Raw genomic sequence first — 25,760 nt, forward strand, 5'->3', positions numbered from 1 at the left:
GCACTTCTACAATGGATAATTTGAGTTATATGATCCCGATTTTCAAGTGGGATACCTCAATGAATTTGTGGTTGAATTCTCTAATATTCTGCATTTAAATGTTTCATTTTTAAGAGGGTCAAAATTTTAACCCATTTTTATGTTGGATTTTTTCCGGGATTTCCAATGGCTTCCAGAGTGGGAGCCCAAAACTGCACTTCTACAATCCATAACTTGAGTTGTGTGATCCCGATTTTCGAGTGGGATACCTTAATGAATTTGTGGTTGAATTCTCTAATATTCTGCATTTAAATGTTTCATTTATAAGAGGGTCAAAATTTTAACCCATTTTCATGTTGGATTTTTTCCGTATTTCCAATGGCTTCCAGAGTGGGAGACCAAAAATGCACTTCTACAATCCATAGCTTGAGTTATATGATCCCGATTTTCAAGTGGGATACCTCTATGAATTAGTTGTTGAATTCTCTAATATTCTGCGTTTTAATTTTTCATTTTTAAAAGAGTCAAAATTTTGACCCATTTCCATGTTGAATTTTTCAGTATTTCCAGGGGCTTTCATACTGGAAACCCAAAACTGCACTTCTACAAGTCATAACTTGTGTTATATGATCCCGATTTTCAAGTGGGATACCTCCATGAATTCGTGGTTGAATTCTCTAAAATGCTGCATTTAAACTTTTCATTTTTGAGAGGTTCAAATTTTAACCTATTTTCATGTTGGATTTTTCCCGTATTTCTGATGATTTACAGAATGGGAACCCAAAACTGCACTTCTAAAATCCATAACATGGGTTATATGATACCGATTTTCGAGTGGGATACCTCAATGAATTTGTGGTTGAATTCTCTAATATTCTGCATTTAAATGTTTCATTTGTAATAGGGTCAAAATTTTAACCCATTTTCATGTTGGATTTTTTCCGTATTTCCAATGGCTTCCAGAGTGGGAGACCAAAAATGCACTTCTACAATCCATAGCTTGAGTTATATGATCCCGATTTTCAAGTGGGATACCTCTATTAATTCGTGGTTGAATTCTCTAATATTCTGCTTTAAAATTTTTCACTTTTAAAAGGGTCAAAGTTTTAGTTCATTTTCATGTTCGGTTATTCGAGTATTTCCAGTGGCTTTTAGAGTGGATATCTAAAACTGCACTTATAAAATCGATAAGTTCAGGTATATGGTCCCGATTTCCAAGTGGGATACATCTATGAGTTCGTGGTTGAATTCTCTAATACTTTGCATTGTAGTTCACATATTTAAGAGGGTCAAAATCCTAACGCATTTTCATGTTGGATTACTCCACATTTGCATATTTATTTATGAATTTTTGGTGGAATTCTCTTAAAATAAAATGAATTCAGTAAAATATCCAAATCTTTCAGGTGTTTTGTTGGTAAAGCAATGGTCGTTCCATGTTCCTCGTTTGGCTTGACCATTTCTGCTGGCGACAGGGTTCTTGCAGCTTTGGTTCCTGTTGTGTTGCTTGTTTGTGGTTCCTGTTTCTGTATTTATGGAAACTTAAGTTGCTCAAGCTCCTCCTTTTTGCTTCCGTTGTGGCTGCAACAATGGCATCAACGGCTGTTGCTCTGGCGACTGAGTTGCAATTGCGGCTGACATATCCCATTACAGTTTCCGTTACTGGTTGCCCGCCCAAAGGAGGCAGTGTTTCCACCGACAGCTGGGCAAAACATGCAAAGCAGTCGAAGAGAATGCTATATGATTTTTACTGCCAATAAGTGGGACTCTTTAGCGAGTATATATATTAAACGGTCCTTCTCTTTTTCTCTTGCAGCTACGCAAACTGGTGGAAAAGTGTGTCAAACTTGTGTGAGTCTCGTCCGTCGTCCACCCAACTGTCATTGTCTTTTGGCATTGGGCAACAGCTTAATTGAAAAAGTTTTGCCAACGCGCACGCAGGCGGAGCAGGGAGAGATGACTGTGAAATTGGCCAAGCTGTTTGGTGGTGGTGGAGGCCCCGAGGTCCTGGACGCCCACCAGGAGCAGCATCAGGAGCAGCAGCTACAGCAACAGCAACCTCTGGCTGCCACACTGCAGCCACAACACTTGCAACAAGCACCACCCCTGCCGCCCCCAAATGCGAACATGAAGAGCCTCAAGTATTACGAGCACCTGCAGGCCACCTATCTGATGGACCAGGATCAGGACCACGATCAGGATCAGGATGACTACGAGGACACCTGCATGCAGCGCAATCACCCGTACAACAACTCCCAGAGGCCGCTTCTGGGCGATCGCCGTCCCCAGCTGACGGTGATGAGTGTTGGCAAAAAGGCCAGCAAGTCGGGGGCAATCCCCCAGCAGCAAAGCCTCCCCTTGCCGCCACCACTGCCACCCCTAAGGACCTACATCTCGCCCTATGTGCAGCAGCAGAAGCGGGACAGTGCCAAGGGACTGCACGGCTTCAACGACTTCGATGCGCTGTCCCAGCAGTACAACCAGCACCTGCAGAGCCCGCACATCGGCTACCCCTATGGCAGTCCTCCCTCGCCGACGGCCCAGTCGAGCGACTTCTGCTTCGACCGCCAGACGGGACTGGTGATGATGCCGGGGAGCACCAGCACCACCGCCGCCGGAGGGGGTCAGCATCACCACCAGGTCATCTCGAGCAGTTCGAGCAACTGCAGCAGCTCGCACACCACATCCACCTCCTCGCCCACCCGATATTATCCGGATAGCTCGGGCCACACCAGCTTATATCCCTCGCGCTTCGAGGATGACTTCTGCATGCGTCGTCCGGCCGCGGAGAGCACTGCGTCACCCATCGCCGGCAGTGGACCCTTCATCTTTGGCATCGCCCCGGAGGACCAGGTCACGGACTACGGCAGCAATCCCCTGCCCCCCACGCCCCCGCAGCTGAAGCATCAACAATCTGTGATCAACAGGAGTCCCTTGGTGAGTAAGCAATGATAACTAAACATTTCCCTTATTTAATAACCAAATATGAAGCGTTTTCCCATAGCCATTTTAAAAGGAATTTAAGATAAGGTCTTCTTGATATCTGTATGTAGGACTGATCAACCTACGCAAGGAGCTAAAAATAAGATATATTTGCCCAACGGAAAGAAGTATTTATACTGTTTTGAAGAAGTCACCCTCCATCTTATAGAACTGTCAACTACGCTTACCCATAAGATATTCCTAGATAGTCAGGCTAGAACAATGTAGTAATAGAGTCGTCTCTGGCAGAAGCAGCAAATTTACCAACTGTACAGCTCTGAAGAAAAGCCTTGGCAGGAAAACCGTTTGCCTTGTTGATTTTCGTGTATTTTTTCTCACACAGAAAGTGGGTTGCTTGGGCAGACTGGGTTGCTTGGGATGTGTTATGAGAACTTCACAGCACGCAAGCCGTGTGGCAGGGGCCGAAACCTAAACAATCGATGCTTGTGCTCCTCCTCACTGTTTTTGTTCAGGTATTCCCTGTTTTTCTGCACTCTCTGTTTGGCGGCTTAAGAGTTTACCGTGGCGTGGGTGTTGCCTGTGTGCCGATGTTGCACAGTTGCAGGGGCAACACAAGCTGCTGCTGCTGCTGCTGCTGCTGCTGCTGCTGCCGTTCGCAATGCAACTGCCCTCCGCTCTCAGCACTTCGCATCGGCCGTCTGCCCAGGTTGGTAATGGCCAAGAAGAAGATGCTACTCGCACACCTGGCGCACTTGAAAGCTGGTCAGCGGGGGCTTAGGGCCCCGAGGGCACTGGGCGGGTTAAGCAGACGGCGGGAAAACAATCCTCTCAGTCCATAAGCACAACACCCAGGCGGAGACAAAGCCCGTCAATGTCTGGGCCTGTGTCGGGCCGAGCTTTTCATTTCATTTTCAGCTGCGGGAAATGCAGGCCCTCTCAGGACCTCTCCGATTTTCCCAGCCATTCGCCGACGTTGTGCAACCGTCTTGGCCCATTAAAGCCGAGAAAATTAAAATGCTGCACAAATAAAATGTAAGATCCTTTCACGTCGCTCTCCCTTCACTTTCCCGCGCTGGCAGGAGGAGCGAAGGAGCAGTCCTTTGGATTAAAACACATTTCGTAAATTAATAATGAAATTAATTCATGAACAGCAAGTGTGAGCGAAAGCAGCGGAGGAGCGGCCAAAAACCTCTCAATTAAAGGATGAAACGGGATCGCAAAGGGAATGAGGAAACCTACGAGAGGACGACCAGGTGGAGGGACCTACGATGTCCAGATAGTAAGGACAGTTGTTCATTTGCTCGAGGATAATGGAAATGGGGGAGATATATTTAAATTATAAATTAAAAATGTAAGGAATAAGCTAAAAAATTGCAAGAGGGAATGATGAACCAAATGCAGGTGGGGAACATATGTACAATTATAAATAAATTTGGTAATATGACATATGGAAATAATAATCTTTAAAATAATTGTAAGAGGAAAAAGTAAAATTATTACCAAGGAATATATTTTAACTGGGAAATAAATTGAATATAAATAAGATTGCAAGGAGTATTCTAAAAATAAAGGTCAGGAACACGTTACATTTCAATAAATAAAAAATGCAAATAATAATCTGCTAATGAACCTAAGGCGAAAAAAGAAAGGATAAAATCTTTCCAAAACCATTCAAATATTCCCAATGAAAACCGCCTGGGATTTAGCAGGACTAATTTGGTCGAATGAGTCTGGGCCCAGTTAAAAAGCAAATTACGCTAATGAAATGTTTTAACCCTGATGTGGATGCACTTTACACCGCTCCAAAAACTGCCAGCCAGCTTGCTTTTCACCGCTTTTCCGCACATTTCCCCGCATTTTCCCGCCCGTCGAGAACCGCAAAAGTCGCCAAATGGCGGAAAGCGCCTGTAGGGGGCTGGGGCTTGCCACAAAAGTAGAAACTGAAACGGGGAAAAAGAACATTTCGTAATTACACTTAAGTTGGTTAATTGTCGGACAGATATTCCGCTTCTTCTGCTGCAACTTTTTCGCTTTGCCGCCGCTTGCGAAAATCAGTTTTACGGCCGTACTAATTATACAAATTTAATGGGATTTATTTTACTTTAAATTGGTTGGCACTTAAATAAAATTAATGAATATATTATGGCGCAGTTAGGGTGTTCAAGTGTTTTCTTCGGGGATTTTATAAAAATTTAATACACAATTCTTTTTCTTTTTTAACCTCTCGCTTGGCTTTTATTTTTTGGGCCGATAGGCACTCGACGTCAACACTTGGATAAACTCTGCTACGATCCCAATGAGACGGGGAAAGGGGCGGAGAAAGGGGCTGAGACTGTTGGAGAAAGCTGGGTGCATGTTGAATACAGATGCATGCAATCTCTGTGTTAATTAGGCTGCTTTCCCAGATTGCCAGAATGCGCAAATAAACAGGAGATTAGCATAATACGTGTACATATGTGCTTATATAGAGGTGGAATAGAAGTTGGGATAATGGGGGCACTAGATTGGAAGCCAACTTGAACCGCTAAATTTGACGCATATCACGAGTTGAAGCAACGACTGCGACATTTCCGAGGACACTTTGGAGGTTTTTCGGTCAGTTGCACTTTATACACTGCGTGCTCCTTATAGGCCTGCAAGGTTGCGGTCTAAAAACGAGCAAAATCGCACCGCTTTTGTTGCTGTTCCATAGCATAAAAGCCAATCGAATTGCGAAAATCGTCTTCGATTACACGGCCACAGACCAGGCCATATATGCATACACAGAGATATGTAAGCCATATATCGCAAAAATCACAGAGTCAGAGAAAGGGGAGTGGGACACGAGAATCACTTGGTTTTGGCATTGCGAGCTCATTGGGCATTTGATAAGTAGCGCAATATCGATCACACTGGCCAGCAAAACCACAGAACACAGATGAGTCATGGCGGCATGAGTCACAATTAGTGGAAAGTTAGGGGCAAACGAGGTCTAAGAGATGGTTAGGAGTGTTTTTGCAAGACAAAAACTGTTTGTGGAGCCTCTGTTGCAGGTAGTTGGGTTTTTAGTTTATTTAACTATCAATACCTGTAGCGCAGTGCCTGCCGCTGACTTACCAGTTCTGTTGAGCTTGTTCGGTCGCCGTTCTGATTGCTGTTGCCAAGACTGTCTTACTTAATGCCTCTCAGTCTCTGTTCTCTTCTTTGTTTTGGCATAACATTGCGTTGAAAATTATGCCACTTAAGATCAATTTACCTTTCAGCTGGAAAACAAAAGCAAAGCCGAGCACTGGCTGAAAACAAAAATCCGAGTTAAATTCGTTGTCCGCCGCAGCTGCAAATGTTGTCGTCTGTTGCAACTTGGATAATTGAAATCACTGTTGCTAGTGCACTGGGCAAAAAACGAGGGTCGTTTGATTTCGATTCGTAGTTACCTTATTCCTTCTTTAAGGCTTTAGGAAATATATCCCAAAAATTATGTTCACTTTATAAATACAATCTGTCCGTTAGGCGTTCCTTTTTATATCAAAAATAAAAATGCGTTAGCAGACCTCGACTCAAATTTTTGTTGGTTGCCAAGTGTTTTTTCCTGTGTACAGTGGTTGTTACTGCCATAGTGGTTGCCACATAGTTAAGTTGTTTTGGCCCGCGTCGTCGCACTGTCTGACAAAGTTAAAGCTGCAAATCGGTGCTGCAGATGGGGGTGTTTTGGGCGGGCGGGGTGGTGCTGGTGGTGGTCATGGTGGTGCTGGAGGAGGTGGACAGGTAAAATGCAACCTGGCGCGACCAACTGGCTGGCCAAAAGCCGAGGGGCTCTCCGACCAACCGAGCCGGTTTCAGCGACCATGAGACCACACACACAAATGCCCGGGCCAAACATAAACACACTGGGACACTTGGACACTCGGACACTCGGACACTTGGACACTCGGACACCACTTAATGCCCCATCTGGACCAGGTCCCCAGCACCAACGATAGCACCACCGAAAGCACCACCCCCTGAACCCACCGCCTGTTGCATTATTTGATTAAAAAGTTTGCCCCGAAAGGCCCCACATCGAGTTTACTTTTAGTTTTATGGCCCGTCTTCGGCTGCAAAGTGGAGGCGGTGTCTCTGGGAACTCGGGTTTCCGTATTGATACGATTCCGCAGGAGCCGGCTCCATTTGGGCAATCTTAATGCCGAGCTGTGTCCCGGGAGTGGGCTTAATTAACCTGATGGGCTGGCATGAATACAGATGCATCTGCATACCATGCGTACTGTGTATCTCCGCCTGGCCGGGGGATCTCGGGGCATACGGATATATTTCCAACTCTGGGTGCTGCGGCGAGACATCTGCCACACGAGTGGGCTGGCTGTGGCATTCGGTTGCCGCTTGCCGGTTAAGTGCGGAATTGGGGTCGTCTTCTTCGGAGTTGCACAGCGAGAGAGATGGGTAGACGGGTTGATATACAGACATGGATGTGGCATCAAGATACTTGTGAGCTATCTTTTTAACTATCATACGAAAAGGATCCCTACTCTGCAAATGCTTGTTTTGAGGATGTTTACAAACTGAATTGATTCTACTTTCTATTAATTATAGTAACTCTTCAACTTTATGTTGAAGATTTTTGAAAAAACAATAAAGCGAAATATAAAATTGCATACGTTATAATCTAAGGATGTTTTATTCTGTTAAATAAAATATATATATATAAATAAAATATATACTATAAGGTATAGATTTGTCTAAAAATAAAAAAAAATATCATAATTATTTTAATTAATTTTTAAAAATCTTTGTTAGCTTATAAACTCTCAGTACTTGGGACCTACAAAAAGTTATATAAATTATTTATTTTTGCGTCCGAATCAGTTTTAGTTGCTAGCGCTGCAACCGCGGGTGTGCTTCTTCATGGGTTCGAGTGAGAAGGCGACAGCCCCACTACATCGCTGTCATCGCAGTCGTTGCATGTGTAATTTGCTGAATTTTTAATTATGACACAGAGCGCAGCACGAAACAGGCAGACGGGCGGATAGACAGACGGAGATGCGGAGATACAGAGATACGGATCCAAATCCGAGAGGTGGAAGGAGCAGGGGAGGGGGCGTGTGCTTCTGGATTGCAGGTTAATCTGCCGTGTTGCATGTTGCATTTGCCAGTTGGCAACTTATCTAACTGTCAAGCGGGTCTCCCAAAGTCGCTCTGAGCCCCATGTCGCTCCTCATGCTCCCAGATGCCAGATCAATGTGCCGTGGCAGCACGAGGGTTAAGGTGGCAACTGCAACCGCAGCGGCAGGGAGGGTCGCGGCTTACAGATATAGCCGGATTAGTTGCGCAATCGGAGCAGAGAAAGCTCCCAGCAGCGCTTCGAATTCGAGGGCTTAGTTATTACTGCAGTGTGTCCTAGTACCTTTTGAGTATGAGCACCTTTTGAGTAGAAAAGAGCCAGAAAGGTACCCAAGTCCCCTTGAATTTCGTGGAAAAAGCTGGTGATTGCTATGGATTTGGCAGTTCTTCAACATGGCTTTTTATTGGTTGATGTGTCTTCCACCATTTGAATATGAATAAATATGCATTTGTTGCTATTTGCTGCTATTCCTTTGTATTATTTTGTTAGTGAACCGCTTTCAATCTACTTCCGTTTGGGAAATTTAAAAGCAAATATTAAAATTCACGCCGCCGACTATTTGGAAATTGAATATTTATAATCTATGCCCATGGGTTCTCCATAGTGCCCATATTTTCGCTACGTTATTTTATCTATATTCTAAATCGTATTTCGTTTTTTGCCTATTTAAATTTATATTTTCGGCAGTTTCTCTTTGCATTGAACCATGTCCGTCTGTCATTGGCAACTCGCTGCGGTCGCCGCATGCGGCTTCTATTGTTTGGTATTAGTGTTGCAGTTGCACTTGCAGTCCGTGAATGCAGTTTGGCCATTGATTGAAATTGACCAATTCGCTGCGGTGGCGCTAACGCAACAACAGCAACCACGGCAGACTAATATTTTTGCTGGTTTCTTTTTTGTTGCAAGGGAATTGGGCGGGGAAAAGCTTTTCCAATTTGTTGACAGTGACAACAAAGAAAGTGACGTCAATGTTGCCGCCGCCGCTGTCAGTCCAATGCAATTGTCGCCTGTTGGCTGCATTTTCCTGACCTTTTTTTGATTTTCCCAGGCTTTGCCCCTTTTAAGCCGCCAAAATCAACAAACAAAAGAGTCCAAACCGAACTGAACCGGCCCACAATGAACCAAAAAAGTTCCCCGTCGAAAAGCGGCAACAAGTAAAAGGCGTTCGCCGCGTGCAACATGAATTTTCCACGTTCCCCGGATCGTCTGTATATATTCTGCATTTATTAATTGCCAACGTCCGCAAAGCCAATTAACTTGGCCAAGGGCCGTTTTCATTTTCGCTGCATACTCTCGGGCAGCTTGGGGAAAGGGAAAAGTCGGCGACGGAAAACAAGATAAATGCAAGGGGTTTCCACCTGCAGTAAAAAGGTGGAAAAGCACGGCAACGGGGCGTATGAGTTATGTGGCCACAGGAGTGGCACAGAAACTAGATTACAAGTGATTTACATGGCAACCTCTCATAATTTTTCATGTCATTGGGGGAAAAAAATGTTTTAAAAAATGCTTTAAAAAATGTAAATTAAAATATGTACGTTGATTAGGTTTTTATGGGTAGATATGTGTTTTTCCTAACAAAAATTTAACTCATAGGTTTTCTTATTTAACTTTTGTTCCATATTTTTTGCTTTTAAAATAAGAATTTAATGACAATCATTGCACACAATTTGTCTAGTATTTAAGCATCACTTTGCGCTCAACATCTGTATACACGAATTCCGTTTGATTTTTTCTGACTATGATATGGTTTTTGGAGCTCACAAAGGAATTTCCTTACGGCCCACTTTGTTTCGTGTTTTTATTACGCCAAATGCAGCAGTGTAGCAATAATTTGGGGTAATAAAATTAGGAAAAACTAAGCATGAGTGCATAAATATTTTGAATATTTAAAAGGGATTTTCTCTTTATTAAATGCACCTTTTTCACTTTTTCCCCCATCAATCTGGGCAACATTGCGTAATAGTATTATTATCACCGCTCCCTCTTGCCATTTTCCACCCGCTCTGACTTTTCCAGGAGTTTTGGCCAGAAATAGAAACTAATTTCATGTCCATTTTGGCGCAGAGCAATTTTGCTCATTGGAATTGTTGCTCTGCTGTTTAGTTTCGGTTTTTGCGGTTGTGCTTTTAGTAGTAACCGCCGCCACGCCCTCGGCTCCGGATTGCCGCCCCCCATTTTGAGGCAATAAGTGGCATGCCATTAAATAGACCGCAATTTTATTAGTTGCTGCTGCTGTTGCATCAAAACAAAGGCAGCGAGGGCCAGAAAGAACGAGGTTACCAATAAAATTGCCAAGCACGAGCAAACACACAGTGCGTTTCATAGGAGTATGCAAAAGCATAGAAGCCGGAAAATTACAATTTTAAAATCGCGAACAGCGCAAAATGAGGTATTTTCCTCGCAGTTTACGAGGTAAGTATGGCCAATACCGCAGCACAGTAAATTGTACCATCTGCCAAGAGCTGGCGAAGTGGGCCAATATATTCTAGTGTGCCAAAGTAGAAATGCCAAAAATCGAGGCCAACAAAGGTAACATTTTTATTTCCATCCGAGGAAAAATGTTCATTTCTATTCAAATTTTCCAATCTTTTTTATTTGCCATGACAACAAATTGAGTTCGACAATAATTTTGAATTTACACACATGCATGGCGGACATGTTGCAATATTTTCATACCCAACCCTGATCCATAAATAATAATTCCATCAATTTCAATTGAAATTCTTGTGCCAGCAGCTGTGCTCCCCCTTCCAATTTTCAGATTTTCATTATATTATTTAACAGAAATTATTGTCAATTTTTCCTTAAAAGTTTGCTCTCCTGGGAGACCTTGGGGAGGGGTTCTCCGAAGAGGGCGATTCAAGGCGCTTAGCACTTCCCCTGGCGATTGATTCAATTGCCCCAACCAGGCTTATGTCCCTCTCTTTCTTACCTCCCTCGGCTGTCTCTTTCTTTCTTGCCAAACATGTAAATTACAATTCATGCGGCGGCTTGTCAACAGTTTGCTTACTTTTTCGGGCATTATTTTGAGGGGCGTTAAAAGGAAAAATGTAAGAACGTTTTTCTGCTTTATTTCCCTGCTTAAAATGTATTTGAGATGTTTTCCTTTCGCATGCATAGAAAACTTTGACCCATTTTTCAAGTTTACAGCCTGGCTGCCCTCCATTCACACCCGAAAAAGTGGCCTTGTCCTTGTGTTTTAAGCATGATTTATAAGCTGGCCAAAACAAAAACTTTTAATGGCCAAGAAAGGCAGGATAACAGCACGAATGTCGGCCCAAAGGCTCTCTCTCTTTTTTTCCAAAAATTTATTGATTGCTGGCCTTAATAATAGTGGAGTTGATTGGTTGTATTTTATTAACCTCTAAAATTGGCCTCGCTATATATACACCACTATCATATCTACATTTACTAAGCATTCTTACCTTATTTTCATTGGAATATATACTCATTATTATTTTAGAATTCTTAATTGTAAAACACTCTCCAACTAGTATTTTTTTTATAAATGTGTCCCTTAAAATCCCTATTTCCAATAAACTAATTGTTTTAACACTTTTTTTGTCGAAGTAACTTTTCGAATAAAGCCGGAAGTCACTTCCCCTTTCCATGAGAAAATAACACGCATCTTGGCTAAAAGGAGTCTCGGCCTCTCCACTTCTGATTTACTAGTCCTTTTTCTTATTGCGGCTGCAATTGCCTGCTCTCCGAAGTTGTTTCTTGTCTCTGCAGGAGTTTCCATAAAAGCCACGAAAACTATGTGAATGTATAGATGCCAATGGCAGTCGGGGTATGAAAAGTTTTTCGGTTAGGGAAAAAATGATTATTTACATTGCCACAACCCGCAGCGAGGCAGCAAATATTTTTTCAACAATTATTTGACTCGACTTGAGGTCCCCACGGGACTCCGAGGACGCAAAAAACAGCGTGAAAGTCAAGGGTTAAAGCGAAAAACTTTTGCGGGGGAAGGAGGATATATATTGTGGGACCATTTGGAAATAAAATGATAAGTACATAAGTATTTTGCGCAACGACGAGCGATGGCCGAATGAAATTATTAAAAAGTTGCATATTTACGATGACCAAAAGACCGGGAGCGAAGTTTTCCCAGCCCGGGGGAGTGGGTTGTGACATGACCGGCCCTTAACGCTTTTAAGAGGGGGTTTTCCGAGGGGGCTTTATTTAGTTTAAGACGCACATGGCGAAGTTTGCTTCTTTTGGCTGCGAGCAAAGTTGCTGTCAAGCGGAGAAACTTGGCTTTGACTTTCGGTTTTATGTACCAGAAATGGGCAAAAAATAAGGGAATTATTTTTAGTCAGCTTAAGGAGCAAGTTGGGTGAAGAAGGCAGGAGACAGACGTTTTAATTTAATTTGAAAGGGGCCAAGCTTTCTTACACATTTTCTGTTTATCCTGATTGAGAGCTGTGCATAATGCGCCGGAAAAGTTTGATCGAAGCGGGAAATTACGGCATAATGCACAGGAAAATGCGCAGAGAGCAGAGAGTAATTCGTAATTTGTTCTTTAAAGGTTAATTGCCAGATTGACCGGTTGCACAACAATTCTTTTCGATTCCGCCAAAAGGTCAAACCTTTTTGGCTTATCGATTGTGTGTATTTTTATTCGGAGCCCTCGATTTGCTTTTCCCGGAATTTTTCCGGCGATTTCCACCCCCACCCCCGCAACTTTAAGTTTTACTTTCGTGTGCTTGTATGCGATATTATCGCCTAACAAGCGGAAAATGGCAGCCGAAAAGGATGGAAAAGTCTGGGAAAGTGGAAAGGGTCGAGGAAAAGCTTCAGCCTCTCAAGTTGACAACGACAAAACGCAGAGCAATTTAGATATTGATTTAGATAGCGCCTGGCAAATATGTTTTCCCACTTGAGCGGGAACAATATTGGGAATACCGGACGGGCTTTCCATTTCCCGGATTTTCCTGTCCCCTTGTAATTGCCAGTCGTTCGATGACTGACGGGCCACATTTTCGAGAGGAGCTCTACATTAGCAGCTAATAAGTAAACACATCCACAGAAATAAACTGGTTTAAAGCCTTTAAAGGCTCAAATGAAAATCCATTTCGCTCTGCAATTGTGAAATCCACTTTTTATGCCTCTTCGTTGAAATATAATTTATGCGCTCGCTGGCTATCATCAAAGTAAAACATAATTAAATTGGGCAAAAAACGAATTGCTACTTGAGCGGATGAAGTATATTGGTTGTGTGATTATTAAATTTAATGAAAAGGGATAGAAATGAGTAACATTTATGTTGGCTTTAAGGTCTCATTATTAATACTCCACTAATTTTCATACGTATCATGAGGTATCCCCAAGTCGGTCCCTGTCCAAGGATCCTCGCGAGTCCATTATTAATTCAAGTGCCGATTTTGTTGGCCATAAAACGATTTGATTTAATCAAGAGCGAAAAACAAATAGTAATAATTTCAAACTGTTGCTCATAAATTATATTGTTAAATTGTTTCTCAAAAAAGCGCTTACACTGTGTTTGCCCCTTCTCTGTTCACTGAATAAATCAATATACAGAATTATTTATTCACTCGACTAGTGCAATGATTGCAGGCCAGAAAAAACGAGGCTGAATGGTAAATTGAGCGGCAGTGAAGGGAAAGTTCAGCAAAGGCCTGCCAAGGAGGAAAATGCTGAAGTTAACAGTAGGCAATTTAAGATAAAATGTAGGAAGCGCTTTAATAAATAATTGTTTGGTTGTTTTAACTTCTGACTCAAAAAGGCAGTTACACATAGGTAAAGTACTGAATGTGGAGTTTTCTTAAAGGCCAGTCGGTGGCGTATACGCAATGCCACCTCAGAGCGCCAGGAATCGAGAAGGTGTCTTCAATTCCAGTGTTTGCAACACTGCCAGCTATTTTTATCCGTCTGTCAGTCATTCCATTTTCCCTGCTGTTTTCCGGATTCCCCCTCTTCATCCGCCTTTCCCCCGAGGAGCAGCTGCCGTCCTCCTGACTAATTTATATGTGCATATTAAATTAGTCGGGCGAGGCAAAAGTGTCGCGCTAGGCATTAGTTGGCACCCCCAGCCTCCGACCCCCAGCACCAACCACTCCTCCCAGAATGGCTAACACCTATGTGGCCCACACACTCAGAGGCACACACACAGCTGCCTCAATCTGTTGGCTTTCATTATTTAATTGCCACTCTTGACAAATTGCGAAGGAGCACCAGGCGTATGCGCAATGCGGCTCGGAAATAATCAAATTTTGATGGAAATCTAAATGCATCCGAGTGAATGTTGCAGGCGTCTCCGTTCAAATATACGTACTCCTCAGTGATTTTATCCATTTTAAATTTGTCCTTGGCTCAGAATTTAAATGGTAATTTGATTTCTCTGATTTCTGTATCTTTGCAGCAACAATCGCTGAGCGACACGAGTGCCGCCAGCAGTGGCAAGGGCTCCAGATTCTTACTGCGTAAGCGTAAATCAAAGAAGACAACCGCCGCAGCCGCAGCAACAGCAGCTGACACCGAAACAACGGGAAAAAAGGGTGGCAAGAAGGGTAAGTGGCTGTCAATTTAAGGCCTCTCCAGCTGAACCACCCCCGCACAAAAATGGGTGGTGAAAGTTTCCCAGAGGAAGTTCACTTGTTCTACAGATTTATTTTCCTGGCTGTCTTCGGAAGAAAATCGCTTGTTCTCTTAAACCAAACAAGGGTTCGCAATTAAATAACGCATGTGTTCGAGGCTGCCTCCATAGAAAGAAAGGTTCCTTAACATAACATCATATGGGCAGATGCTTAAACAGAGAATTTTATTATATTTTTGAAATTTTAAAATAGAATACTTAAGGTTTTATGAAAATATGTGCAATTTAATAAGAAGTATTTAAACTTAATAATAATTGTACAAGATTATAATGAAACTCTCGAAAAGTATGCTAGCATTTATTTTGAAGTCTAAAACAATAACCAAAATGGCACTGCGTGCCTTTAGGCTACTAATCCAAACAAAAGCATTGAAATTTTTTTTTTTTTTTTTTTTTTTTTTTTTTTTTTTTTTTTTTTTTTTTTTTTTTTTTTTTTTTTTTTTTTTTAATTAACATCTTTATTTAATATAATCCAGGAACAGATCTAATTAAAGCCTTTAACCTAAATGTTTTCTTAAGTAAATAATCTCTTAATTATAAATTATAATTAGTTTTCAACTTGGTATATAGGAGTAGATCAAATTACGACTAGTTTCAAGTAAATAATATATTCATATTAGTCTCTTAGGAGCAGCCCAAAATGTCTTCTTTTGAGCCTGCGAATTGGGATAGCCCCCTGTAATCTCCGGGCTAGACGATTACGGTGGGCAGTTAGACGGTCGTTGTACCTGCTTGAGAAGAACGATATTTGGTCTTCAACAAGACTCAGGTTTAGGTCATTGTGAAGCGTTTGGCCGCTAACGAACCACTCACAGCCAGTGATTTGTCTTAATGTTTTGTTCTGGACGGTTTGGAAACGTTTTCGGTGGGACGCAGCCGCCACTCCCCAAATTTGGATTCCATATCTCCAAGTTGGTGCGATGATTTGTTGATAAATGTGCCGCTTGCATCTTAGAGATAGTTTGCTTTTCTTGTTTAGCATCCAGAATAATTGGTTCCGCTTTAGGTTGCACATTTTGACGACTCTGGCAATATGTTCTCGGAAGGTTAGGCGTTTGTCCAGTGTGAGGCCTAGGTATTTCGCCTTAGTCGCTTGCTCTATGTCCACATTATTAATGTGGACCACCGGAGTTGTTTTTCGGCGTAACGTAAAGCAAACGTTTACGCATTTGCTTTCGTTGATTTTGATATTGTTCGCCGTGGCCCATTTCTCGAATTCGTTGAGGTAGGTTTGCAGCGTTTGTGAAGACTCGGTCTCACTGTTCGAGGAGCTGAGAAAGCAGACGTCGTCAGCGAAGCTGGCCAGCAGCATTTTGCTGTTGTCGTAGGTCATTTCTTCATAGCTTGGCTTGGGGATGTCTGCTGTAAAGATGGAGTACAGTAGCGGTCCTAAGACGCTTCCTTGGGGAACGCCAGCTGTAATGGCAACATTTGCAGAGATTGCGTCTCTGGACTGGACGCAAAAATCTCTGTTTGTGAGAAACGATCTGATGAGCTCAAAAAGGTTGGCTGGCAGCGCTGTTTTGACTTTGGCTAGTAGTCCCGGGATCCAAACTCTATCAAATGCCTGTTGTATGTCAAGAAAGATGCCGTTGCAGTATTCTTTATTGTCGTAGGCCTTCAGGATGTGATTGACTACACGGTGCAATTGCTCAATCGTACTGTGGCCGGCTCTGAATCCGAATTGGTGCATTGGGATAGTATCATTGTCTTCTAGGTGTATTATAAGTCGGGAAGCTATCAGCCTTTCCATTACCTTCGATAAAGAGGGCAGGAGGCTGATAGGCCGGTAGGAGCATGGATCCTGTTCCGGTTTCCCTGGCTTTAGAATCATACTGATTCTAGCACTCTTCCATTTTTTGGGAAAGTATTGCACTCTAAGTATCGCATTGAATATCAATGTGATAAGTAATAGTGCTCTCTTGGGAAGGATTTTAAGTACTGCGTTGCTTATTAGGTCATGACCTGGCGCCTTTCGACTTTTGAGGGTACGTATCATGTTTGAGACTTCTTCCAGACGGATATGTCTTATTGGAGGTGACATCTGGAAAGGGCGCTGTAGTATTTCGTTTATTCTGTTGATATCCTCCTCGGATGCGAAATTAAACGCAGTGAATCTGTCGCCAAGGTGTTCCGCAAATGTTTGTACTTGCTCTTCTAAGGAGCGACACCAGTTACCATTGCTGTTCTTCAGAGGCGTAACTTTCTGTGGCATTCTTTTTACTTTTTTGGTAAAGGACCACATATTAAAAATGGAATCATTAGAATAGTCCATATTGGTCAGCATATGTTCGAATTGCGCATTTTTCAATTCAGCCATGGCAACGTGAAGCTCTCTGGCGCATCTATGCCATTGAGCTTTATCCTCAGGACTGTGCGTTCGAATATAACGTCTTCTCAGTGCTCTCTTACGGACTAGAATCTCTGCAATGTTTGGGTCAATTCTATTCGAGTGGCGTATGAGGGCTCTGCCATGATTGTTTGCAGTGTACACGTTTGCACTCCTCGCCGCATTTGTCACGTTGGTAGTGAAGAGGTCTACAGCGTCGTCAATCTCAGCAGCAGAGTTGAGCTCAATGTTAAGGCGTATCGATCTACATAGTTCTTCCTTGAAAACAGCTACATTTGTGTGTTTGCTAAGAAGTTGTCTACGTTGAGTGCATTGTATGGCTTCTGTTTTTAATGTAGTGATGAGAGATAGGTGGTCCGATTCAAGGTCCCAGCTGTCTCTGATGCTTAGCTTGTCGTGTGGAATGTTGCGATAAATTGCAAAGTCTAAACAGGATGGTCTTCGATTTACTGCGCTTGGATAGTATGTTGGTGCTCCAGTCGCCAGGATGTTGGCGTTAATTGAGATGGCGCTTGCGGCAAGTAAGTTACCTCGGTGACAGGTGATCGCAGAACCCCACCATGGATGTTTGGCGTTCCAGTCTCCGCTGATAAATGATCTTGGGAAGTTGAAGTTAGCGAATATGTCATCAAATTCTGATTGAGTCCAGCTGAAGTTCGGAGGGCAATAGATTGATCCGATGAATATTTGTCCTATACATGTTTGGATTCTGGCACCCACGATTTGGACTTTAGCATGGACGATTGGCTCGATGGGAAAGTGATTGATCTTTTTGTTAACCAGGATTGCAGCTCCACCCCTGTGGCTGCCGTCAGGTAGATTTGAAGTGTAGACTTCATATCCAAATAGTTGAAGGTTGGATGTCTTCGTTTCAGTGAGAAGGAGAATGTCAATATTCTCTCTCTCCGCAAGGTGGCCGATTTCCGTCATTTTGCCGGCAGCACCTCGCGTGTTCCAGGTGAGAATTTTTATTTGGGACATTGTGTAAGTTGCGCGTTAATTGCAACCAGCATCTTCAGCATCTGGGCTTGCATGGCGTATAGACCCTCGATAGCTTTTGAGAGCGATGCAACTGCCATTTCTAGTTTAATAATAATAATAATTTAATAATAATCGCTTACAACACAAAAGCAACAATATATGTTGGCTTTTATTGTAGAACCCAGAGATGAGCTCATTTCAATTTAAGATTGCCTATGTTTTTTTTCAAAATAAAAATTTTCAATTTGGAAATGACAATAAATATATTTAATGATCTATTTACTTTAATTTCAAATCTTGGCTTCCTGATGGACTTACTTTAAAGCCTTCAAAGTATTTAAGTATTAAAAAAATAAATAGATTTTTCAATTCAGCAGCAAAAACTTAAAAATATACTGTTCAATGCATAATATTTATATTAAAAATACATACATACACATACCAAATATATGAAAGTATTTCAAAATACAAATACATTAAATAATTTAAAATTTTTTTAAAATTGTAGAAACTTTTAAGAAATAGATTTTGAAATACTTTGAAAAGCTATAACCAAAAATATGCAATGCAAAGCCAACTTTTAGACACATTAGCTATTGAATCTTTATTTTTTTTTTTTTTTTTTTTTTTAATTAACATCTTTATTTAATATAATCCAGGAACAGATCTAATTAAAGCCTTTAACCTAAATGTTTTCTTAAGTAAATAATCTCTTAATTATAAATTATAATTAGTTTTCAACTTGGTATATAGGAGTAGATCAAATTACGACTAGTTTCAAGTAAATAATATATTCATATTAGTCTCTTAGAAGCAGCCCAAAATGTCTTCTTTTGAGCTTGCGAATTGGGATAGCCCCCTGTAATCTCCGGGCTTGATTATGTATAAAAAAAAAAAAAAAAAAAAAAAAAAAAAAAAATACATAATCAAACGGGTAAGTTTACAAATCATGTGCGGTTTTAAGGTTTATAAGTTCGAAATATATTTTTGCATACTTTTAGACACTTTAACGAGATTTTCAAATTCAATTTTTAATTTTTCCTGGCAGTAGGCCATCCACTCTTTGACAAGTTGTGTCGTGGAAAAAAAAAAAAAAAAAAAAAAAAAACAAAGTGCGTGCTTACGCGTTATTATTTTGTTATCTATTCTTCGTGTGCTAATAATAGCACAGATCATAAAAATTCGGACGCTGTCTAGCGCAGTGTCGGCAGTGAGACAACAACAACAACATAAGTGTAGTGCGACAAGACTGCATTTGTGCCCGCTAGGGCATCGCTGTTCCCCTCACATTGCGCGCAGCCGTACAAGAGGGGCAACAAAAGCAGTGATTGACTTACATTCGACTTTGCATAAAATCGAGAGAAATGGCAAATACCAGAGAAACAATGCTTCTGGGCGAAGCTCTGAGAAAAGCCGTCATGGACGAGGTGATTCCAGGAGAGTTAACCCTGGCAAAAAATCTGGCCACTAGCGGCAAGCTTAACTCATATGGTATAGCAGTATCAAGCAGTAATGCAGCCTGTATCACCAGTACTCTGACAACAACTCACAGTCCAATATATACCTACACTACATCATCACCCAGCATATGCAGTGGCATGTGCTCAACGCCTATGCCTCCTAAAGCATTAAGCACTTCTATAGACTTCCCCCCTCTACCGGGCCTCAATGAATCTGATTCACCCAGATGGCAAAAAATCCAGAGCCAGAAGAGGAAGGGGTCATCGAACTCACCAATAAGTCAACGAAAACGTGCCGATATTAGAAATTTAGAACCCAGTGACCCTGTGTCAGCAAACAGGTTCGAAACACTATCAGTTGATGACGATGAGATGGACTGCAATAGTGTGGACGAACCATCGACTAGCGCTGCAGCAGCGGCTTACCGTTCTCACACCGCTTCTAAGGCTAAAGACAGCAATGCACATAACAAGAACGCAAACGTACAAAGTAAAACTGATTCATCTACGGTAAAATCTGCTTCTACTGGTAGTCCAAAACCACCACCAATCGTTCTTATGGACGTGACAAACGTGAACGAACTTCTTATCGCTATCGAGGAAGTTACAAATCTTGAAAATGTTGAAATCAAATCCTCTGTGGGCTCCACTCACAGAATCTACACCAAAGACGCAAACACCTACAGGGCTGTAGTACGACAACTAAATTCCCTGAAAATTGAATTCCATTGCTATCAATTGAAAGACGAGAAACCATTCAGAGTTGTTGTGCGAGGATTACACCATTCACAGCTCCATCATAAAATCAAAGAGGAATTACTCAGACAGGGGCATAAAGTTCTATCAATATATAACCCAAAAAGCAACAAGAGCGGTGAACAGATGAACCTCTTCTTCATTAATGTAGAAAAGAATCTAAATAACAAAGATATACTCCAACTACGATCTCTATGTCGCCAACGCGTCCGTTTTGAAGTAGCCAGAAAAGCACAAGACATAGTGCAATGTCGGAGATGCCAATCGTTTGGTCATACTGCAAGATATTGCTACAGACCTTTTATCTGTGTCTCTTGCGGTGACTACCATAAATCATCAGATTGTCCCAGAAGCAAAGAAGCACCAGCAACTTGCACTCACTGTGGTGAAAATCACCCAGCTAACTTCCGTGGCTGCAAATCCTATCAAAAATTGCTCAAAATGAACGAAAATATACAGAAAACCCCAAAAGTGAGCATAAACAATAACTCTACACCCAAACATTATGAAAATGGAGTTTCTTATGCTCAAATAGCCAGAAATGCAAATCCAATCACGGAAAAACAAAACAAACGACCAGGAAACCTAACAAATAGGCTACAGGACGCCATTCAACAGCAACATCACTACGGTGCAAAAAATCATGCGCACTTTTTCCCAGATGTGTCACAACAGCAAAATGCACAAGAATCTAAACTAGAAATGGCAGTTGCATCGCTCTCAAAAGCTATCGAAGGTCTATACGCCATGCAAGCCCAGATGCTGAAGATGCTGGTTGCAATTAACGCGCAACTTACACAATGTCCCAAATAAAAATTCTCACCTGGAACACGCGAGGTGCTGCCGGCAAAAGCATTGAAATAATAATAAAAAGGCATTGCACAAGATTTCTATGAAACTGTTAGAAAGTATGCTAGCATTTTTTTTGGCACATAATTTGTATTGCATACCTTTAGGCTGTGTTTTTTAAGTGGAACATATTTTTAATATTCTAGTATTTTTATTGAAACTAAACTAAAGAAACAAATTGAAAATAACCTTTCCAAAAATAACCATTCATTTTATGGGGCGTGAAAAGAAGTACCCATCAGAATTCTATGAAGAAGTAACACATTTATCTTTAACTGTAGAACTGCCTTGTACTTTTATAAAGTAGACTACTTGGTAAATTGTAGATGCCCTAGATTTGTTCCCGAACTCCAATGAAGAGCCTTTTTAACACGGCGAATCCCTTCCTTTGCAGCTGTCAGCGCCCCCGCGCAGCCCTCGATCAAGTGCGTCCTGGTGGGCGACGGAGCCGTGGGCAAGACGAACCTGATCCTGTCGTATCTGGAGAACCGCTTCAACCCGGAGCACATTCCCACGGCCTCGGACATCTATAATGGTGAGTGTGGAGTCGGTGGAGTCCCGCTGACGGCGCCCTTCAACAGGAGGTCACCCCTCGTGCCACCCAATCCAAAGTTCTTTTTACCTTGTGGCCCGACCTTGCGGCCCTTCGCTTCGATTAAGGGAGAGCCCAGGATTCGGCTAGGCGCACGTATATGAATTTTTCATTCTGTTGAAAACCAATTTGTGAAATCTTGCCGAGTTTTCCGCTCGCCGTGCGAGGGCTGCAGGATGTGGGATGTGCCAAATGCGGGCGGAAGTTGGCTCTGCGCCTGTGGGCGGGCGGGGGACTACAGTTTTCCAGCGACTTTGTGCTATTCACGAATTCTAATGAACGGAAAATTGAGAATTGAAAATTTGCGGTTGCTCAACGGAGGCGCACAGAATGGAAAAACTTGACTTTGTTTATCCCACTTGCCGTGTGCAATTGATTGAATTAAGCTCAGACCCTAGTGGGGGTCCCTTTGCCCCTTAACCCTCGGCTGCCTGGCGCTCGAGACTGCCGGCAGCCCAGTTTAACCCCTCGCCGGGCGCCTGCGGCTGATTTTAATAAAATTTTGCATGAATTTGCACTTCTGCACGCTTGCTCACTCGGTTAGGGCCAAAAATTGTGTTCGGCCCGCCTGCCAGTCACTCAGCTTGGCCCAAAGGCGGGAGTCCGGGTCCTGGCCAAATTCGCCTGCAGATAATCGTGGAATAATTCAGCAGATTCAACTAGGTGTGTGCAGCGGAGAGTGGACGGCAGGCCAATATTGAGGCTTTATTGGTGTTTTTCAGGGGTTTCACATCCTTTGGCCATATGGGTTAATTTACTCCGCTCCGTGGAAAACCTTAGTTTGAGTTGATTAGTCTTATTTTTTAAAAAGCTATCCAGATCCAAGATGGCCATCACTTCGGCCCGTCGGAAAAGTAAATCCCAGTCTCGTCCTGCTAATTGAATCCCCTTTCAGTTTGCAGGAAAATGCTGGTATTGCAGCTTACTTTTTGTGTGCTTGGGGGCGGGGGAGGGGCGTATTCGAGGCATTTTGTTGGGCCTGAAATGCCAGGGACGTCATCTGCTCTTTTCCCCACTTTCCATCCTTCCATCCAGAGCCTGCTCCAGCTGCCTTTCTCCTTTTGTCCCGTTGTCGTTGGCGAAGAATGAAATTACGCATACGCCGCGTGTCCCCGTGTTTTAGCCAGGCTTTTAGCAACAATTGGCCGGGTCGGCGAATACCAGGCATAGTTGGCTCTCAACTTTTCGTGGAATTTTCCCTCCCCGCCGGCTTCCCCTCCACTCCCCCCTTCCCCTGAATGCGCACTTGTGCTGCGCTGCCATCTTTGCCTTCATTTCCTTTTCGCCTTGCATACTTAGCCAGGGGCCAAGACTTTAGCATAGTTTGGCCATTAGACACAAGTTTTGGGAACTAATTGGGCAGGAGCCCGGCTAATTGACTGGCTCTAAGTGCGTCAAATTGTTGAATTTATTTCTGCCAAGCCGCCCGATCGTTAATTGCCCGATATATCCCTCAATCCGAGACTCAATTAGGTGTCAATGAGGCTGAGTCAGCAGGAAAGGCGGGTGGAAAACGCCAGTTGAGCCGGGATGAGCCGACTTCTTGGCTCACAATTACACAATTGCTCACTTGCACATGTGTGCAGAGTGGGTGGCTGGGCTGCTTTCGGGGCTCTTCCTCAACCGCTAACGATGTTCGTCCTTTGTCCCGACCTTAGCCCATTGTCTGGCCTCCCTTCCCCTCTTCCTGTAGGGAGGGAATTCGCTTCACTTCGGCTCACTTCACTCCAGTTCAGTTCACTGTTTTTGTTCTCCATCGCGTAAAGCGATTTTCAGCTGAGCTGGCAAACAATTTCCCTTTTGTGAAAAGCGAAAAGCGTAGGGGAAAATGGCATTGAATGCGCCCTGTGTAGTATGCCGGCATTGATTTCCACTTTTACACTTTTCGGCAGCCAAGAAACGGCCAAGAAAAGCGGAGCAACTAATAAAGCAACAATGAGCAGGTTCGAGGAAACTGCACAATGAAAATGGGGAAAAGCGATTGGTTTTTTTTATTTTTGGCAGCTGGGAGTGGGGATTATTTAGGGAGAAGGGTGCTGAACATTCTTGAATTCCTCTGAAAAAATGTAATTCATGGAAACTAAATAATAAAATAGGGATAGGTTCTTGGGTTTTTTATTTAAGAAAACTGAACACAAATTAAAAAATTAAAAAAAGTATTTGTAAAAATATAGTTCAACCGTTTTTTGCATAAAATATTATTGAGAAAAGAATTCTTTCAAATAGTTAGTAGTTTGGCTTAAAACGCATCACATCTTTTTTATTTGACCTTTTGGAAAGCCAATAAAATAACACTCTCAAAGACCCAAAAGTAAGCAGAAATTGGCCTAAAAAAGCGTAAAACTAGCCAAGGCCAGCAACTAGCCGCTCAGAGGGGTGCAGCCCAGGGAGCCGACAATTCGGCGAATGAAATGAGGTGCACGATTTTAAGCCCAGTTAAAGCAAAGGAGGCGGGGTTTAGGCCACAGATGATGAAGTCACATCAGCGTCGGGCGCTGGGCTCCGGGCTCCGGGCTCTTGGTTTTCGTTGGCCCCAGATGCATTCATGAATTTCATACGCTGCACAAATTAAATTTATTTTACATGAGCCGTGGGTCTGGCGACCTTCGCTGCACCTGAAAAGCTGCAACGCGCTCCGTGCCACGAGCCACATGCGGCAGGCTGATTAAAAATCCCCGAGCAGGGCAGCCGGGCAACTTTGTTTACGCAGGCCAAACAGTCGGAGGAGGCTGCATCGAATGAAAGGTTGCCATGATTAACTTTTAGATAGGACATGGACACACAGTCGGCCGCTGGGAGGCGGGACGTGGGAGGTTGGCTGCCATACGGTGGGTTCCGGGCGGACGCGAGGTCAAACCTGCTTGGCGGGGCGAGCAAAAACAAGCCAAGCCGGAGCCCCAGAACACTAAAAAAGATAGTACTAGTTTTAGCGAGTAAAAGGTCTGGGATAAATGTTATAACTTCAAATAAATACGTTAACCAGCTTTTTCTTAAAACACGAACTTTTTTAACAGTCAAGACACCTACATATAACAAAATGAGTTCATAGTAAAATTGTAATGCCTAAGCATTCTAAAGCTAGTATATAATACTAAAATTAATATTCAAAAAGACAGCGTGCTGCCCCTTTTAATTTTGTATTCTTTTGCACACCCAAATATAATGATACACTTTTTTAATTTTTATTTTATTTACTTCCAATGTTTCCATTATTTCCAACTTTTAAACAAGAATATTTTTGTTAACGAAATAGTTCGTCATAAAAAATAGTTCGTTTTAGATTTAGCTATGTCTAGTTTTTAGCAGTGTAACTCTATAAAAAGCGCGCCCCGAGTCGCTCTCCCGCGCATCATTCAAATCATTTTCGCTTGCGTTTAAATATGAATGTTCTTTGCTCACATGGGAGGTGGCGGAAAAAAGGGCGGGCGTGGAAAACGGCAGGAGGAGCCGGAGTTTTCCTGCACAGCGCTTGACTAATTCACTCGCTGGCGGGCCATTGTCGATGCTCCACGCCCCCATTTTCGTTTTCCCAACGCTTTCCCGGCCCCCGAGCTCGAGTTGTGGGCAGGAGGGCATCAATGCAATGTTGGATGTAATTAAACAGACGTTATCACTGTGCGCTGCAAAAATAAATACTCGCTAAAACTAGGGAGCTCTAGTGTAAATTAATTGCACTTGCTTTCCCCCAAAGCCTCCAGTTAGTTAGCCACAATGAATTTTATGATGTCTACATAGAAATTTGTTATTATTTCGCAGCATAGTTTGAGGACGTATCGGGGATGTCTTCCACAGTCTTGCAGCTAGAAAACAATGCGGAGTTCAATTGCTAAACTTGAGGCATCTCCGATTTTTCCAGCCCGTCCGTGTGCTGATTTTCCGCCTCTGTGTGGGTCAAAGGTCCACCAGTGACCAGTGGTAAGGCTGTGTGAGTGCCCTCCGCTGTGGCACGCGTGTGTGCGGTGGGTGTTCGAGTGTGCCATGTGCTATGCCAAAAATGTGCACTGCGTGGAGGAGACAACGAGGGATGGGCCAGGATTTTAAATTAAATTAAATTCCGACAGGGAATGCAATCACAAAGTGCGAATCGCAGAAGGGCTCCTCAGAGCGAGAGTAATTTGCATATTTTGCAATTAAATCGC

General features: G+C 42.8%; 1 protein-coding gene across 3 annotated transcripts in view; it reads left to right on the forward strand.

Moving 5' to 3' along the window:
• LOC108027610 (uncharacterized) overlaps window positions 1-25,760 on the forward strand; it is a 56,633-nt gene that overhangs the window by 27,339 nt on the left and 3,534 nt on the right. For 2 of the 3 annotated variants that reach the window (XM_044093732.2, XM_017099131.3), the window contains 3 exons: window positions 1,796-2,916; window positions 14,400-14,547; window positions 21,424-21,564. In XM_044093732.2, coding sequence (XP_043949667.1) covers window positions 1,936-2,916; window positions 14,400-14,547; window positions 21,424-21,564 — 1,270 coding nt within the window. In that variant the 5' untranslated portion in view covers window positions 1,796-1,935. The remainder of the gene's footprint in view (window positions 1-1,795; window positions 2,917-14,399; window positions 14,548-21,423; window positions 21,565-25,760) is intronic. The other variant, XM_044093733.2, reaches the window with a different exon arrangement.

The sequence above is a fragment of the Drosophila biarmipes genome, chromosome X, assembly GCF_025231255.1.
Source record: "Drosophila biarmipes strain raj3 chromosome X, RU_DBia_V1.1, whole genome shotgun sequence".
Classification (NCBI taxonomy): Eukaryota; Metazoa; Arthropoda; class Insecta; order Diptera; family Drosophilidae; genus Drosophila; species Drosophila biarmipes.